This window comes from Pyrus communis, chromosome 5 (genome assembly GCF_963583255.1).
Source record: "Pyrus communis chromosome 5, drPyrComm1.1, whole genome shotgun sequence".
Lineage (NCBI taxonomy): Eukaryota > Viridiplantae > Streptophyta > Magnoliopsida > Rosales > Rosaceae > Pyrus > Pyrus communis.
This window is the reverse complement of record NC_084807.1, coordinates 8,570,148-8,586,698: the sequence shown is the minus strand read 5'-3', so window position 1 is coordinate 8,586,698 and position 16,551 is coordinate 8,570,148. Positions and strand designations below refer to the sequence as shown.

The 16,551-nt window shown below is 37.5% G+C and overlaps 4 protein-coding genes across 5 annotated transcripts; 2 read left to right on the top strand and 2 right to left on the bottom strand.

The window, feature by feature from the left end:
• Nucleotides 1-441: 441 nt before the first annotated feature.
• On the bottom strand, nucleotides 442-3,147 carry LOC137735185 (uncharacterized). 2 transcript variants are annotated; one of them, XM_068474579.1, is made up of 4 exons: nucleotides 3,049-3,147; nucleotides 2,405-2,524; nucleotides 1,598-1,865; nucleotides 442-897 (listed from the first exon to the last, which is right to left on the bottom strand). In XM_068474579.1, exons 2-4 carry the CDS (start codon nucleotides 2,486-2,488, stop codon nucleotides 749-751), a joined length of 501 nt encoding a protein of 166 aa, XP_068330680.1. In that variant the 5' UTR covers nucleotides 2,489-2,524; nucleotides 3,049-3,147; the 3' UTR covers nucleotides 442-748. The 2 variants fall into 2 exon arrangements, with proteins under 2 accessions (XP_068330680.1, XP_068330682.1); XM_068474581.1 differs by having other exon boundaries at nucleotides 2,405-2,513; nucleotides 3,049-3,092.
• A 114-nt stretch (nucleotides 3,148-3,261) lies between these two features.
• On the top strand, nucleotides 3,262-8,371 carry LOC137733974 (3-hydroxyisobutyryl-CoA hydrolase-like protein 1, mitochondrial). Its single transcript, XM_068473198.1, has 14 exons — nucleotides 3,262-3,450; nucleotides 3,549-3,629; nucleotides 3,745-3,813; nucleotides 4,019-4,082; nucleotides 4,286-4,365; nucleotides 4,610-4,693; nucleotides 5,850-5,934; nucleotides 6,436-6,521; nucleotides 6,615-6,736; nucleotides 6,941-7,001; nucleotides 7,481-7,579; nucleotides 7,690-7,791; nucleotides 7,870-7,911; nucleotides 8,078-8,371. The coding sequence occupies exons 1-14, from the start codon at nucleotides 3,322-3,324 to the stop codon at nucleotides 8,201-8,203; spliced, it is 1,230 nt and encodes a 409-aa protein (XP_068329299.1). The 5' UTR covers nucleotides 3,262-3,321; the 3' UTR covers nucleotides 8,204-8,371.
• A 632-nt stretch (nucleotides 8,372-9,003) lies between these two features.
• On the top strand, nucleotides 9,004-12,492 carry LOC137734867 (uncharacterized). The gene is made up of 9 exons (XM_068474177.1): nucleotides 9,004-9,310; nucleotides 9,454-9,502; nucleotides 9,903-9,991; nucleotides 10,112-10,168; nucleotides 10,354-10,416; nucleotides 10,513-10,578; nucleotides 10,926-11,012; nucleotides 11,412-11,505; nucleotides 11,841-12,492. Exons 1-9 carry the CDS (start codon nucleotides 9,206-9,208, stop codon nucleotides 12,326-12,328), a joined length of 1,098 nt encoding a protein of 365 aa, XP_068330278.1. The 5' UTR covers nucleotides 9,004-9,205; the 3' UTR covers nucleotides 12,329-12,492.
• A 1,067-nt stretch (nucleotides 12,493-13,559) lies between these two features.
• Nucleotides 13,560-14,111, bottom strand: LOC137733406 (kiwellin-1-like). The gene has a single exon (XM_068472558.1). It carries the CDS (start codon nucleotides 14,109-14,111, stop codon nucleotides 13,560-13,562), a length of 552 nt encoding a protein of 183 aa, XP_068328659.1.
• Between the last annotated feature and the right edge of the window lie 2,440 nt (nucleotides 14,112-16,551).

Below are 16,551 nucleotides of genomic sequence, written 5' to 3'. Positions count from 1 at the left end.
AATAAAATGGCACTGCTACGGTATCCTACGTCAACTAAATTTGGACGACCAACGGACGTCGATTCATAATTAACACAAGAGGAAGGTGAAACCTAAATAAGGAAATTTCTTATAAAAACAATCCATACAATGTGAAACCTTCAACACGGGGACGCCGGTGGCAATGTGAAAGCTTGGCCGTGACAGCCAATAATATACAAGACAAGCTCATTTGTGTTCAATTCTACTAGCTGGGCACACGAAACTTCCACGCACCTAAAACAAAATGGTCCCCCAAGAACAAAGATATAGCACGAAAAATACAGCACGAAGCACCGATGCGGGGGCATCCTGACGAACATGCATATGAATTCAAGTACTTTGAGAACCTGTCTTGCTCATTGAATTCAAGTAGGAAAATGAGCACTTCGAAAGAAATAACAACATAAATTCTGGGGATTCATGGAATAGCGCACAAAAATATAGCGTTTAACAACAATTCTGAATCCCTTCAATATGATACATCACACTTTTCCTATCCTGCAAGTATGTGACAAGTGCTAGCTTTTCGATTCCAATCAATCCCCGTTTTGGCGAAAATTCTGATGTTAACAGCACCAGAGCTACAAAGGAAAAATTATGAACACGAGTCTACACGGAGCTCCGTCTGTGATGGTAGCCAGAGTGATTAACATTCATTCCTTTTCTCCTTAGTTGGGCGTGGATGTGGGGTTATAACAGAATTAAATATTAACGCATCAAGCACAATTCACTTTGGTTTGTCTGTCAGCGTTACCAAGGACTTCAGCACACCCGGACAGATCTTATCAGCAAGGGCACCTTTGCCCGAAATCACAAGGGATTTCTCCTTCACAATGCCTTGCAACCTTCTAGAGTCTAAATCAAGTTGTTCTTGTTCTGCATCCCAAAGGCAACAGCAAAAAGTTCAGAATCTTCTTTCTGAAAAATAAATAATGAAGCTACAAAGCATTCAACTTATAAAATAATATATCTATAAAACGTAGAAAAAGAAAGCACAGATGAAAACTCATGAATTCTGAGAGTCCATGAGCCATACTCCCAACTTTGGCGGTAATAAGAGACTGGACAGCAACGCAGCAATAAATATCTAAAAAACTTAACGAATTCCTCTAAGAAGCGTCAATGGTTAAGTTTGAGAAATTATGATTGACAAGCAAGAACACTATGAAGTCTGACAAATTAAAAGTTTGCTGGGCAAATCCCTCTTATCTTATTTCAAATTTGCCAATGTAATCTGAAGCATAGCTTCCTTTTGTAAGCTTAATGGAAGTTGCATTCAGAAGATGGCACCTTCATGAACATCTATAGGCCTTTTAAACAAAACACTAGAGCTTCAAGAGTTTAAGAATTCATAAATAGCTCAACCAATTTGTTAAAAGATCCTAAATAGTTTATGTAACCCTTTTTGCTCACAAGGGCTACTACAGTGGACATTCAAGATAATTCATTAATCCATCAGGATATGGTCACATGAACATATTGATATGTGACAGAGTTGTACTTCTTACTGATGGAGTTGGTATATGTCCCAAATAGTTGCATAAAAAGAAAAATAAAAAGCGGCTTGAGAGAAAACCTGTCTCCAAGATGGTATGGGCAGCATGAAATGGAATCCTTGCAAAGACATCAGTTCCCGGGAACATCATCCAAGTATGGTCATTTGAGTCATGGTTGCCACAGGTAGGGCATACCTCCTTCACCAGAGGTTTTGATTGAGGCCCCCCAATCTCCTTCATTATTGACTCGAAAGGGGATGGAACGCTAGTTTTGGTTGTCCGAGCTATCTTCCTCAGAGATGTAAGTGCTTCTCTGTTCCCATTCCTCACCCTGTCATTTTCAACCATCTGCGTTTTCATATAACAAACACAATCCTCCACTGTGTTACTAACAAGACACAATAGAATACATTAACTTTAATAAAACTGAATTATTTCACATAATAAAGCAACTCAACTGCACTGGGATTGTTGACCAAAAACAAAATACACTACAGGGAATGATGGTTTAACAAAACCCAATACAATATATCAGTAAGAAAGAGACCAAGGAACCAAGGGAATTTCAAAAAATTAAGCCAGGTAACTAGATATTTCTTTTTAATGTCAACAAGTAGCTAAATTTAATAGATTAATTTTGTGTTAACAGTTTTGTACAGCCTGCAATATCTAAAATAATAACCTTATGGTTCCAATCATTTAATCAAATCATTTGTTATCGAAACTTTCCAATCCTTTAATCAAATCATTAGTTATTGAAACTTATGAAATATACTGTCATGCTTGAGTTCAAACTTTCCAACTTCACAGCTACATCTCAAAAAATTATCTTCGTTAACGGTAAAACATACAAGTCTGCAAAGAAGGAGGTAGAGGTATAAACTTACCTGGTTTCGAGCTAGAAGGAGATGCTCAGCTTCAGTCTCGACCTCAATTAAGCTTTTCTGGAACTGCTTCATGGTCTCATCCATTCTTTTCTCCTCAACAAGTATCCACCTGATTGTATTCTGAAACATAAGCCATTATATACTATTCGTAGTCTCGAAATGAAAACTTTGTCACGGAATAGAAACCAGAAGAGTAGTCTAAACAGAAACATGCCCTCCGCTTTAAAACCCGGTCATCCCAAGAACAAACACAAAGACGAGCAAATGTGATAATATACAAAGAAAATCTAAAAACGAGTGAAGGAGAAAGAAACATAAGAATCTCATCAACTTCCCATGCAATTTAGACATCTCCCATCAAAATTTTCTTGCTTTGACAGAAAAACATTACTATCTGACTGAAAACTGGCCGTATGATACTCAAAAACAAAATATCTAGCCCTTTCTAATACACTTGAATTCAACAAAAATAATCATACAAATAACACAAAATAATCAACCATCCACACTCTTAATCTCAAAAATCCGAATTAATAATGCACAAATAATAATGTAAATCCAAAAATCAGAAGCAAAATTAGCAAATGTACTGAATACCCAAAAAAACAAAAAAAACAAAAAAAAAAAAAAAATCAGAGAAATACCTGATCAAAGAATGGAGACTATCGGACGATGAGAAGCGGTGTTAAACCCTAGAAGTTAAAAAGGGAAGAACAACATAAAATTGGAAAACGATGCGCTTCATTTGTAATTGAGGATACGCGATGGAAATTGCAAATATTCACAAGGGTAATTTCGGTAATTTACCCGAAATACCCCCCCCCCCCATCCGTTTCCCCTGTCAAACGTTGGCAGTATCCTGTACACGGGCTTGACTCGGCGGTGCGTTGGAGGAGTAGGATTTGGGAAGAAAAACGATGCAGAGGTTTAAGGCAGCTTTATCGGCCGGAAACGGCGTCCACCTCCGTCGTTTCGTCCGCCATTGCAGAGGCGTATGCTCCCTCCCGGACGCCGCTCTCACCCCAGCTGATAATCTCGATCACCAAGTGAGTCTCTTTCTTCTTCTCCTCCATTACCCATTTCTCCACTCCTTCAAATTCAAGCTCGGAGATGTGAAACCGGTGTCTCTGTGAGCGTCTCTCAGGTGTTGGTCGAAGGAAAAGCGTGGTCCCGAACGGCAGTTCTCAACAGACCGGCGGTGCTCAATGCTTTCACAACTGCAATGGTGGGGTTTTGTTTTGTAAATTTGATCCTTTTTGTTGGGTTTTTGGAGACCCTTGATTTTGTTTGGGGTTTTGGGTGGGAACCATTGCTGAGAAATGGGTGATTGAATTGTACAGGGGGCGAGATTGCAGAAATTGTACAAAAGCTGGGAAGATGATCCTGATATTGGCTTTATTGTTATGAAGGTGATTGCTTTATATTTTTTTTTATTATGTAGCCACTTATTTGGGTTCTCGAATGTTGCTCTCCATAGTTTAGATTAGATTAGATTAGAATGGCGCTCGAATAAAATGAAACATAAGTTACTAATTTTTCTCAAAGGATATTTGCTTAGTTGTGAACTCGTGATTACTCAAGTGGCAGCTTACAAATTGTTTTGAATTTTTGAAGGGCAGTGGCAAGGCATTTTGTGCCGGTGGAGATATAGTTTCTCTTTATCATATGATAAACAAAGGTTAGCGCCTCCAATCTGATTTTGCCATCAAGACCCAGATAACTAAATTCGCCCCATCGATAAGTTTGTGAACAAACTTGTATAGCTTACATGTCTATATTTTATGTCAAATTCGATGACTTCAGCTTTTTGTACCCGGTTTTAGTTCTTCTTTTTCTGCTTAATGTCAGACAATTGTATTTATAACGGTCCTGATTGTGCAGGGAAAATAGACGATTGTAAAGATTTTTTTAGGGCGTGCTATACTTTTATATACCTGCTTGGTACATGTATGAAACCACATGTGAGTACTCATCATACTTGAATTTCTATTGGGTGAACGTGCATTTTAGGTTCTTCATCGTGTATCCTTCTTAATAAGAAAATCTTGTGAGATTCATCTTGCCTCAGTAATTATTCCTCGAGATATGGAATTTTGAATGTTATCAATTTGTGATACTCAGGTAATATTGAATGCTCTTTACGGTCAATAGCAACTTGAGGTTAATTTCTGTTTATTTATTAGTTCATGATTGATGTCCATGCAGGTGGCTATCTTGAATGGCATTACCATGGGTGGTGGTGCTGGAGTCTCAATCCCTGGGACATTCCGCATTGCTACTGACAAAACTGTACGGACAGGGATACTTGCAGACATTATTCTTTGTTTCTTTTTCACAAATTTGCTGGCTTGACAATTGGTTCATATCCCGTTGTTCTTTTTGAATGAGGAAACCATCAATTACTTTGCTGAAGCTTCTTAAGAACTGAAAATTGGTTGAGGTGTTTTGGGGATAATGTAACACATCAAAAACTTCAAGTCCCTCTAGGAAGTCTTCAATAAAATTGATATGTTGAATCTAATCTGAATATACATCAATAACAAGGGAATCGAAGATGATTATGAGCATATATCATTCTTAGCTTAGCCTCAAAAAGGTGTATGCAACCCAGTGTATATGTCTTGTGTCATCCCTTGCCCTTTTTAAGAATACTCCTTACAAGCTGTGAATAGGTGTTTCAGTGCAGTATTGATTATTGTCTTTACCAAATAGATAACTGTTTTTCACAGCCTGGTCAGGGCTTATGCTATAAGGGTTTTTCTAGCACCTGATTTAACATATAAAGCTACCCTTTCTCTATAATCTGCGTATATGTCAAATTTATGTGTGAAACTTGTTTGGCCGCATGAAACAAGTTCACCTTTATTAGTATAAAAGTAAAATCATGTACCAAACAACAAGTGACTTGTGTTCCTAACTCTGTAACTCATCTCCTCTCCCCTCCCTATCTGTGAGATGAAACTAACTCAACCTGTGGAAATATTATGTTCAGTAGAATCAGTACAAGGCATGTGGAATCCAAAAAAAACAAAAAAAAAAAAAAAAATCTCATATATGTCCATATTTCTGCAAATGAGTTAGGTGGAGTCAATTCAAACCTTATTGCTATGCTTATTTGAAATCCATTTGGGAAACAAGGAACCTCACCAGTCACTGTACTGCTCATATTTGCTTGCAATTCATGCTGCAGACACGTGATGAATGATACAGCAATTTTGTACGTTGCTTCTTTTATTTGCATGATTCAGAAGGTTTTTCCTTGCTCAATATAACAATTTTTAAACTGAAGCAGTAGGATCTTCATTTTACATTCACCGTAAAGAGATGAGTCAGATAAGCATTTGATATTACTTCTGTGTCTTTTATCAAAAGAAAAAAAAAATTGAGTTTTCTTTACATTTGTCTGCTGGTAGAAGCTTTACTATTGTACACTTGCGATTTGCAGGTTTTTGCTACTCCTGAAACTCTAATTGGTTTCCATACAGATGCGGGGGCATCTTTTTACCTCTCACATCTACCAGGTCACTTAGGTATGCTTTTGTGGTTATTCATGCATGTTTAACTTGTTCATAGATTATTCAATTCGTAGTAAAAGGGTGGAAACAGTCAAGATAAGTCTGCAGATTTCTTTCTGACTGACAGAGAATACATATTTTAATAAAAATAATTCATGGGAATTCGTGAGTTTATTATGTGCGAGTCCAAAAATAATTATGTTACATACAGACAAGTTCTTGAGAGATTCCCAAAAGGATTTGATATCATCCTCAGAAGAAAAAAATGACTCAATTGTCTTCTTTCTTCGTATGAGGTTGAGGAAGCATCTGAGTTATTTAGGCAAAGAATGATGTCAAGCAGCTGTTAAAATTGATATCATTTGCTTCTGCATTTGTAATGTACTTCAAGGTTCTAAATGTCGCTATTTAGGTCATTTTTGACAAATTGTGTAAGTTATAAATTTGTACGCAGGAGATTGTGTTCCCTCATTACTTTTCCAAATTTAGCATGCTTATGTCGTTTGCTGTTTGTAGGGGAGTTCTTGGCTCTTACTGGAGACAGGCTCAATGGGTCGCAGATGATGGCTTCTGGACTTGCAACACATTATTTGCATAGTTCAGTTAATTCCAGGAACCTTTTCCACATTTTTTGAAGTTTTAGATTGGTCTAGCTTTGTTATATAACCTTTGTGTTTTGTTTCCTTTTATCCTAGAGGCTTCCATTAATTGAAGAAGAACTTGGGAAAATTGTCACTGATGATCCCTCTGTCGTTGAAGCTTCTTTAGACAAGTATGGTGAAGTTGTTTATCCCGATGAGACAAGCGTGCTTCAAAGGTTTGTTATAATTGTATGAAAGGACTCAGATAGAAAGTTAAGGTCTAAGGAAATTCTAGAATGTGTAAACTCGTCCCTGGAATCTCATTTCAAACAAATTTAAATGCATAAACTTTAAAGTTTAGGTTAAAAACATTTCAAACTGTCATTATGTACTCCTTTAATCTATATAATGGCTTTAATTCTTCATTGTCTTGTTTTTAGGATTGAGTTACTCGATAAATGTTTCAGCCATGACACAGTTGAAGAAATTATCGATGCTGTGGTAAGCACGTATCGATTTCATTAACTTCTCTTTAGTTCAGAACTGTTAAACCAATATAATATTTTAATGATAAATGAGTTTTCAGTGATCTGATCAATTAAAATATTTGGGTTTATTGTCGTTCAAAATGTTTTGTTTCCACCTTAAAAAATGGTTACTGCATTGCCTTGAGATGGTGCTCTCGTTTTAAAATTTCTTTTTGTTTTGTTTACATTAAAGCATTTCCAATGTCTACGAAAACCAAATTGCTGATATGGTTCTGCTAGAATTGAACACTACTTGAAAGAGTTAAGGGATTCATTTGTAGGACCGTGTCTGTAGATTCTTTAGGTTTTCTTTCGCATTCCATATTATGGTTGGCTCAAGTTCTTTTGGAAGATTGTAAGTTCCAGCACTGACGGGTGCTTTTAATAATCACTATCAGTGAATACGTTCTTGGACGGCATCTAATTGTGTGGATTAAAAAAACTAATACGCAGGAATGTGAGGCAGGTAGAACAAAGGATGCATGGTGCATTTCTACTCTAAAGAGACTTAAAGAAGTCTCACCATTGAGCTTAAAGGTTTCCTTGAGATCTGTGAGTCTCTCCCTCTCTCCTTGGAAACATGTTTGAGTTGACGTTTGTTTAAACCTGTTGCATTATGTATACATATATGAGACCTATCGCTTCGTTATTAATTGGCGCAGATAAGAGAAGGTAGATTTCAGACCCTCGATCAGTGCTTGGTTCGTGAGTACAGAATGTCCCTACAGGGTATCACTAAGCAGATTTCCAATGACTTTTGCGAGGTATAAATTCCTTCCGTTTTGTCTGATATAATATACAGTAATGATTGGTAACTATATCTGAGTTGTTGTGGTCATTAGGGGGTTCGGGCACGAGTAGTGGAAAAGGACTTTGCACCAAAGGTATATTTATTCTTTTACCGTCTAATGAAAGTGGGGGTAAACAATATTTGCAGCTTTTGATAACCAAGATATTGATTGGCCATACTGTAACCCCAACTCTTTTATCTTTATATCATATTGTCGATTCATATGAATCGTAACAGGATCATGTTTCTGAAATATGCAGTGGGATCCTCCATGTGTTGAAAATGTATCCAAAGACATGGTGGATCAATATTTCTCCCCTCTTAGCGAGTTCGAGCCCGACCTCGAGCTACCGACGGAGTTGCGAGAAGCGTTCACCCAGTCCTAGATCCTCCTCTCAAGTCTCTAGTTTTATGTTATCGAAGCTGGGTTGATTCAAAGCATTTGGGTGAACTAGTATTCTTTCATGTTAGCTACTTCTTGAAATTGTACCAGCCCCTTGTTAATAAATAATAAATTTGTATTGAGATTAAGACATTGGGATTTTTCTTGTTAATTCTTTTGGGTGTTCTCAAATGCTTTCGACTTTTTCCCACCAAAAACAAGCTCTAATCAACCAAACTTTAAATAAAAGGCTGTCAATCGTTCAATTATAAGTTTCTCGTAAACTAGGTATTTATACTTGAAAACTCAATCTAACTTGGTATTTATTCAAATTAAATTTATATTAATATAAATATGTCGTTGTATGAACAAATTTTAAAATTCAAATATGAAGTCGTGAGTACAATTTTGTTTTGCTCCCCGTGTTTGTAATAGGGTAGCGCATCTAGTGACATCTTTTGTGTTTAAGGAAGGTGGCCTTCATAGTTGGAATGATTTGAACTGAAGTGGTTGTTCAACACTTTAGCATCTGATGTAAACGTTTCAATTCGAATTTATTTGAAATTTCTATAGTTTTTAAAAAAAAAAAAAAAAAACTAAATGAATATTTTTATAGGAAAACTAATGAAAATGGTTTGAAAACTTTGAGTTTTAATGATAAGGACAAAATAAAGGGTAAAGTGAATAGTACCAGGATTAATTTTTTAATGTAAAAATATGATTTTTCGTTAAAATAGTACGGTTTTCGTTAAAACTCCCTATTTTTATTTATAGATTTTTTATTTTTCTTCTTCGTTGTTGTCCTTGGGTGCAAGGCCAATATTTAGAGGGTACGAGAAATAAACCCCAAAACCCTAAACCAAGTCTCATCGTCTTCATCCTCCCTCCGGCAGCTGCAACTCCGCCATATCCACTCTCCGGCAGCGCTTCCATACATCAGGCCCCCCAATTCATCTTTCGCCTTCCCAAACATTTGGGGCAGTATTCTAATTCTACTCTGCAGAGAATGACGACTCGAATAGCTCCGGGAGTAGGAGCCAACTTGCTGGGCCAACATTCTGCCGAGAGAAACCAAGACGCCACTGCCTACGTCGGCAATCTGGACCCTCAGGTTCTCCTTCCCTTTCCTTCTACTTGCATTTTCCTGACTTGGGCTTTTCCATTTTCCTAGTTTTCGTGGCAAAATTGAGGAATTTGAGCAGCTAGGGTTTTACTTTTGTTTGATTTCTTCTAATTTCTTTTGATTGATTTCAGGTTTCCGAAGAATTGCTGTGGGAGTTGTTTGTTCAAGCTGGTCCTGTTGGTATGCATCTATCAAATCCTGCTTTTGTAGATTTAGATGGTTATTATGGGGTAATTTGTTTAAGGTCACAAAATATATTCGATATTAGGATTGAGTCCAACAACAATTTGCGCTTTTAAGTAGACGTAAGAAAGTTTAGCAATCGGTATTTACCTTAGTGAGTGGAAAGTTGTTGTTATTGACCTTAATTGAAGAAGATAATTGTTTCAATTGACCTATGTTAGAAAATAAAATGACTATTGACCTATGCCGAAACATGAAATTATATATTGACTTAAATCAAATTTCCTTTTGTGGTATTTGTAGGCTTGTATGTGTTTTGAAACTTGCTAATGAAAAGAAAAATATGAACTCGATCCGATTGATATTGTGTTAATGTTTGTGCTTCTTCATCTTTCAGTGAACGTGTATGTTCCCAAGGATAGAGTGACAAACCTTCATCAAGGATATGGATTTGTTGAATTCCGTAGTGAAGAGGACGCTGATTACGTAAGTGTTGGCAATGAGCCACGATGTGCTCCTGTTCTTAAGTTACTCTTTAGCTCCTCTTTTTGTGTTGAACTTCTCTAATTCTGGTTATTGATTTGATGAAATTTTATTGCTATGCAGGCAATCAAGGTGCTTAATATGATCAAACTTTACGGCAAACCAATACGTGTAAATAAGGTATTGAACTATCTTTTTTGTAGTTATCACATTTCTGCATTTGGTGTGTTTTGTGCCCTACAGAAGCTAGTATTATGAGATCTCATTTAACAGGGGAAAAATCATTATGTTGACCGTTCAGTCACTGTATGCCGCTGATCATATATGTATTGGAATTTTGATGGATTGTGTTTTCTTGGTTTCAGGCATCCCAAGACAAAAAGAGCTTGGATGTAGGGGCAAACCTTTTCGTTGGAAATCTCGATCCTGTAAGTTGTTTAGTCATTCTCAAAATCCGTATTGTGAATAGATACTCTATGACATCTGTTCTAATGTTTTGCATTCTTACCCAATATTTCTTGTAGGATGTGGATGAGAAGCTTCTCTATGATACATTCAGTGCATTTGGAGTCATAGTTACAAATCCAAAGGTACTGTATCAGCATGTCTTTTCATTGGCTAACATTTTATGTTGAAAATTTTTTCATAAAATAACTTCTTGGAAAGTATTTTTATCATGTTTTTAAGTTTTTCTTGTTCCATTGTTCCTTTTATATTAAAGAAAATGCTTTGCATAAACACAATTTTTGGGTTTTATGAAATCCTTGGCTGTTATTGTGAAGTTATATAGTATTATGTTTGTGACTGTATTTGGAGGGTATATTCATGCAATATTTGGAGGGTGTATTCATGCAATAATAGTCATTATCAGGTATTCATTTTCTGTGTTAACTGTGATTCTTATGTGGACTGTAATGTTGGTAATTTTCTTTTCTAGATAATGAGAGACCCTGATACTGGAAATTCCCGTGGATTTGGCTTCATTAGTTATGATTCTTTTGAGGCATCTGATGCAGCTATTGAGGTATGTTTCTTTGACTGTTCTCTATTTTGTTTATTTTTTGTAAGCAAGCTGGAAACCAATAATATTTGGATAAGCAAGTGCTTGTCTCTTGTTATCAACTCCTCATAAAGTTTGATGATATTTGAAGCATCTAAGGTTGGGCTCTACTTGTAAGTAATAGCTTAATATCTGCTAAGGACTGTTCAGGGTTCTGTGCTGTTATCCTTATGGAAATATAAAGGCTTGTGGAAATGTTTTCTTTGGTTTTGTAGCCTAAAGTCTGAAGGATGTTATTTTGGTTGCATTGTACATGTATCTAATGGTCTTTCTTTGTTGTGGCAATGCTTTGTTGAAATGGTCTTTGTCACGTGTCGAATTTGGTTTCTTAATTCAATTTTTTTTTTTTTTTTTTCTCTGTAGGCAATGAATGGCCAGTATCTGTGCAATCGTCAAATAACAGTGTCATATGCCTATAAGAAGGATACTAGAGGAGAGCGTCATGGTACTCCAGCAGGTGAGGCCTCTTGTTTACTTAGCCGCTGCTTTAGTGTTTGTAATTTGTCTCGGTTACATGAAAGCTTCTACTTTAATAACACGAGGTGTTAGACCATGGTAGTTAAATGAATAATAGTGAGACGCGTACAACTTCTTTTTACCATGATGTGAAAAATGCAATGCGTTAAGTTTTTAATCAGGGTTCACTTAATTTAAAATCAAACAAAGGGAAGAACAACGAAACGAAAACTGTTTGTAGTTGGGTTAGCCTTTAGGGAAGACAAAAATTATAGATTTTAATAGGTAAATTTCATTATTGCTGGACAGTACTAAATTACCGCTATTACTTTGCAGAGAGAGTTTTGGCTGCAAGCAATCCTACTTCAAAAAGCCGGCCTCATACGCTGTTTGCTAGTGGTCCTCCAACACTTGCCAATGGTCCTCAGTCCAATGGTACCATGGGTGCTCCTGTGCCTCCACGACCTTTCGCAAATGGTGGTCTCGGTATTCCTCCTCTTCGCCCACCACCCCCGCAAGGCATGGCTTTCCCACCCATGCAGATGGCTGTACAACCAACCTGGCAAGGTCAGCCACAGCAACCAGGTCAAATGCCTCCACCTCAAATGCAGCAATTCAGACCACCGCCAAACATGCCGCCACCTCCTCCACAGTCCGCTCCAGCTCCTCCAAGGTCACTTCCGCCACCTATGGCTATGGGAAACCAACAACCTATGTGGCGACCGCCCCCTCCCCCTCAAATGAGGCCACCCAACATGCAACACGGGTCAATGCCCCCACCTCCGCCTCTCAATAACCCTCTGCCACCGCCCCCTATGAATTGACTTACCCGAACAATTTGGTTGTAGAATCTGTACTTCGGAAATTTTAGGACAAGAATGTTGAGGTGATTACTGATTGTTAGAGTCAGCTACTTCATTTTGTAAGAGTGATTTGAGAATATGCTTCCCTTTGTTTCTTCTTATTCAAGAGATAATGGTTCAGTTGACCTACGTGACGATACTCAGTGATAAAATCTTACAGTTAAAAGTTGACATGTGAAACTTGTGGATGTATTTAATTGAGAATTTGAGGGTTTTTAATTCTTGTAAAGAATTTAGGGTATTCAATCAGAATTTTAAGTGATTCTTTAAAATTCAACGTGTATTCAATTAGGATTTTAATATTATGATTTCAAAGAAGTTTATAACATTTCAAGTGTATTTAATTAGGAATTTATTTTAAAGAATCTTAAAGAATTGAGGAATTTAAGAAAATTTGAGAGATTTCGTAGAGGAATTTAACCATTCACAAATCTCACCTCTCCTCCTGAGATTTCAAGAGAATTGAATAAAAAAATTTCAGGAATCTGTACAAATCAATTAAACTCCCTTAAACTCAATGAATTTATAAATCCATTAAAATCTCTTAAATTCTTAATTGAAAAATACACCCAGTCATCATTTCTTACTGTATTTCAATCGAAGACTTGTCACCCATTCTCCTAATTAAAACTAAACGACCCACTTAGCACTACAGTCCAATGATATTTCTCTTCAATTGAAAACAAGAGGTATTATATTCGAATACACCCCATCATCATTTCCTAATTGAACTTTCTTAAAAAATTTCATGGAATCTCTACAAATTAATTAAACTCTCTTAAACTCAATGGATTTATAAATCCATTAAAAATTTTAAAATTCTTAATTGAATACACCCTGTCATCATTTCTTAATGTATTTCAATTGAAAACTTGTCACCCATTTTCCTAATTAAAACTAAACGACCCACTTAGCACCTACAGTCCAATGATATTTTTTTTCACTTGAAAGTAAGAGGTTTTTAATTAGAATATTGTGAATAGCAAGTTCGATATCAATTTATTCCATCTACCCGCCTCTTAGTGTAAATATATCGTTGTATCAAAACCAAATCGAAAAACAAAACGGGATGTTTTATGTATCACATAAGAAAACCATGTTCACATCATATAAGCAACATATTACAAAACACAATCCACGTACATACACACATAAAAGCAATAAAAGCGAGAGCAAGAATATGAACATGTAGCTAAGCATCAGACCATGTGATATCGAGGCCACCCCAGTCCTCCTTACGCACACCCAAGGCTTCCCAGACCGCCTTTGAGGCATCAACAATGTTGTTAGGGCATGGAGGTTGGTAGTCATGCACTGCATCACATCCCATAGTAGAGTCACACTCATCCACCACCATCGCCACCACACTCCGTCCATTCGCACTAATCGTGATGTTGTTATGGCACCTTCCTCCGCCGTTGTACCATCCAGTAGACAGCGCCACAACGGGCGTGTTGTCGTTGTGGTATTTGTTGTCGCATTCCGATGGACCGCCTCCATCGCCGCCTGCCTCAAAGCTGTTGAGAGTGAGATAGGCCTTGGTGTGTCCGGACAAGGGCGGCGAACAGGTGTAGGTTGTGTACATTTTTCCTTTGACACAGCAGTCAGAGTCGTTTTCCGTGTTGCATTGTCCAGAAGGGGCCTTCTTGCCTCGAATCCGGCCGCTCGGACGACACTGCTGAGCTTCAGTGGCCAGGCAAATTGTTAAAAGGAAACCGATTGAGAAAATTGTTGAGCTCTTCATTTTTCTCTATGGTTCTCTTCTCTTTGTTATACTGGTGTGATATATATATATATATATATATATATATATGTAGCAATTTCATAATTACCAAATTGACCTCGATTCGGCCTGTATTTTGTTGGTATTGTATTTTTATACAGTCTAACAACGTGACGTAACGGCGGTCATTCGGCACCCTCTTTTTCTTGCAAAACGACGTAGCAGCGGTTTCTTTTGCCAAGTTGATTACTTTTTTATAACCACCACAATCACTCTTCTTCAAATACATGGAATCCAAATTAGTATTCCGTTGCAAGTTTAAAATTGTTTATCAGAATTCCCATTCGGATTTTGCTGGATTTTGGTCTTTCGAGCGATATCAAGGAGAGAAGAATCAACGCAAAACAAAGAATGCAGTTATCTCTCAATCAATTTCGCTTTAGATATTAAAACACTCTTCGTTTTGCTTAATTCAAAATGGGCAAGCTGGCGGTTAATATCACAAGGAGCTCTATTAGAAATTTGAAATTACAAAGAGAATTATTTCTACACACGTCTTTTCTCCTTCCGTACTTAATTCTCCTTTACATTATTGTAGATATCGAAATTTCAGTAAAATAAATGTTAACCAATGTATTAAAATTACAACATTTATTTACTTCACCAACCTCACACACTTACTTCACCTACAACATCCACTTACTTCACCTACAACCTCCACTCACTTCACCTACAACCTCCACTTACTTCACCTACAACCTCCACTCACTTCACCAAAAAAATGAATGGTGGTGATTCACTCTCAAAACCTATAAATAGGCTTCTCCATCAAGAGGAATGAAAAAACCAATTCACAAATACATTTCTCTACTCCCAAAATGGAAGAGAATACTCCCCACAAGGGGGGACCAAAACCTTGAAGCCTTAAAATTCTAAAGCTCTCAAGAAAATCCCGAAGGATCAAGAAAGCACTCTTCGTTCTTCGTCAAATCCTCCTTCAAGATCAAGCCCCAACGGCCCTTGAAGAACTCCCACCAACTCAAGATCAAGCCCCAACGGCCCCTTGAAGAAAGTGTTCATCATTCATCATCCGTTCATCCTTAGATCAAGCCCCCGACGGCCCTTTGGATCAACAACTCATCCAAAAACCAATTCACAAATACATTTCTCTACTCCCAAAATGGAAGAGAATACTCCCCACAAGGGGGGACCAAAACCTTGAAGCCTTAAAATTCTAAAGCTCTCAAGAAAATCCCGAAGGATCAAGAAAGCACTCTTCGTTCTTCGTCAAATCCTCCTTCAAGATCAAGCCCCAACGGCACTTGAAGAACTCCCACCAACTCAAGATCAAGCCCCGACGGCCCCTTGAAGAAAGTGTTCATCATTCATCATCCGTTCATCCTTAGATCAAGCCCCGACGGCCCTTTGGATCAACAACTCATCCAAAAACCAATTCACAAATACATTTCTCTACTCCCAAAATGGAAGAGAATACTCCCCACAATGGGGGACCAAAACCTTGAAGCCTTAAAATTCTAAAGCTCTCAAGAAAATCCCGAAGGATCAAGAAAGCACTCTTCGTTCTTCGTCAAATCCTCCTTCAAGATCAAGCCCCAACGGCCCTTGAAGAACTCCCACCAACTCAAGATCAAGCCCCGACGGCCCCTTGAAGAAAGTGTTCATCATTCATCATCCGTTCATCCTAAGATCAAGCCCCAACGGCCCTTTGGATCAACAACCTCAACAAATCCACACATCCAATCGTTCTTCAAGACTAAGCCTAAAAGCCCTTGAAGATCTGCTCATCCATCAACCTTCAAGATCAAGCCCAAAAGCCCTTGAAGAAATCCATACACCCATTCTTCAAGATCAAGCCCAACGCCCCTTGAAGATCCATTCATCAACTGTTCATCCTAAGATCAAGCCCCAACGGCCCTTTGGATCAACAACCTCAACAAACCCATACACCCATTCTTCAAGATCAAGCCCAACGCCCCTTGAAGATCCGTTCATCAACTGTTCATCCTTAGATCAAGCCCCGACGGCCCTTTGGATCAACAACTCATCCACAAACCTACACCCTACGAAGATAGAATCAGAGGACCAAATTTGAGAGAGATCGTAACCCCAAAATCATTAAACACGAAAGTATTATTTTGTACACGTATTCTTGTTTCTTGTTTCAGGAATTTTTCGTGTTCACAATTATTCCATCAAAAGACTAGAAATAAACATAAGTGTGCATGAAAAAAAAATGGGGTGGAACTTATTTCCCATTTCATTTTTATTTATTTTTTTGGTAAAATAAGGAGGTGGATCACTCCAAAAACCAGCTCAAATAGTTATTACAAATAATTCGAGTCCTACGGACTCCCATCATATCAAATAATCGAGTTCCAATCCAATTAGTAGGATTATCAAAATAATGTTACCTAATATTCATATTATAGCTCCAATTTTG

Bases quoted from the DNA above. Each gene is read 5' to 3' on its own strand.
- LOC137734867 (XM_068474177.1), top strand. From the start codon at position 9,206: ATGACGACTCGAATAGCTCCGGGAGTAGGAGCCAACTTGCTGGGCCAA. The intron at 9,503-9,902 runs GTATGCATCTAT...TTCATCTTTCAG, and splicing joins TGTTCAAGCTGGTCCTGTTG to TGAACGTGTATGTTCCCAAG. The intron at 10,417-10,512 runs GTAAGTTGTTTA...TATTTCTTGTAG, and splicing joins TCGTTGGAAATCTCGATCCT to GATGTGGATGAGAAGCTTCT.
- LOC137735185 (XM_068474579.1), bottom strand. From the start codon at position 2,488: ATGGATGAGACCATGAAGCAGTTCCAGAAAAGCTTAATTGAGGTCGAG. The intron at 1,866-2,404 runs GTAAGTTTATAC...ATGAAAACGCAG, and splicing joins TCCTTCTAGCTCGAAACCAG to ATGGTTGAAAATGACAGGGT. The intron at 898-1,597 runs GTTTTCTCTCAA...TTTGGGATGCAG, and splicing joins CCATACCATCTTGGAGACAG to AACAAGAACAACTTGATTTA.
- LOC137733974 (XM_068473198.1), top strand. From the start codon at position 3,322: ATGCAGAGGTTTAAGGCAGCTTTATCGGCCGGAAACGGCGTCCACCTC. The intron at 3,814-4,018 runs GTGATTGCTTTA...GAATTTTTGAAG, and splicing joins TTGGCTTTATTGTTATGAAG to GGCAGTGGCAAGGCATTTTG. The intron at 7,792-7,869 runs GTATAAATTCCT...TGTGGTCATTAG, and splicing joins TTTCCAATGACTTTTGCGAG to GGGGTTCGGGCACGAGTAGT.
- LOC137733406 (XM_068472558.1), bottom strand. From the start codon at position 14,111: ATGAAGAGCTCAACAATTTTCTCAATCGGTTTCCTTTTAACAATTTGC.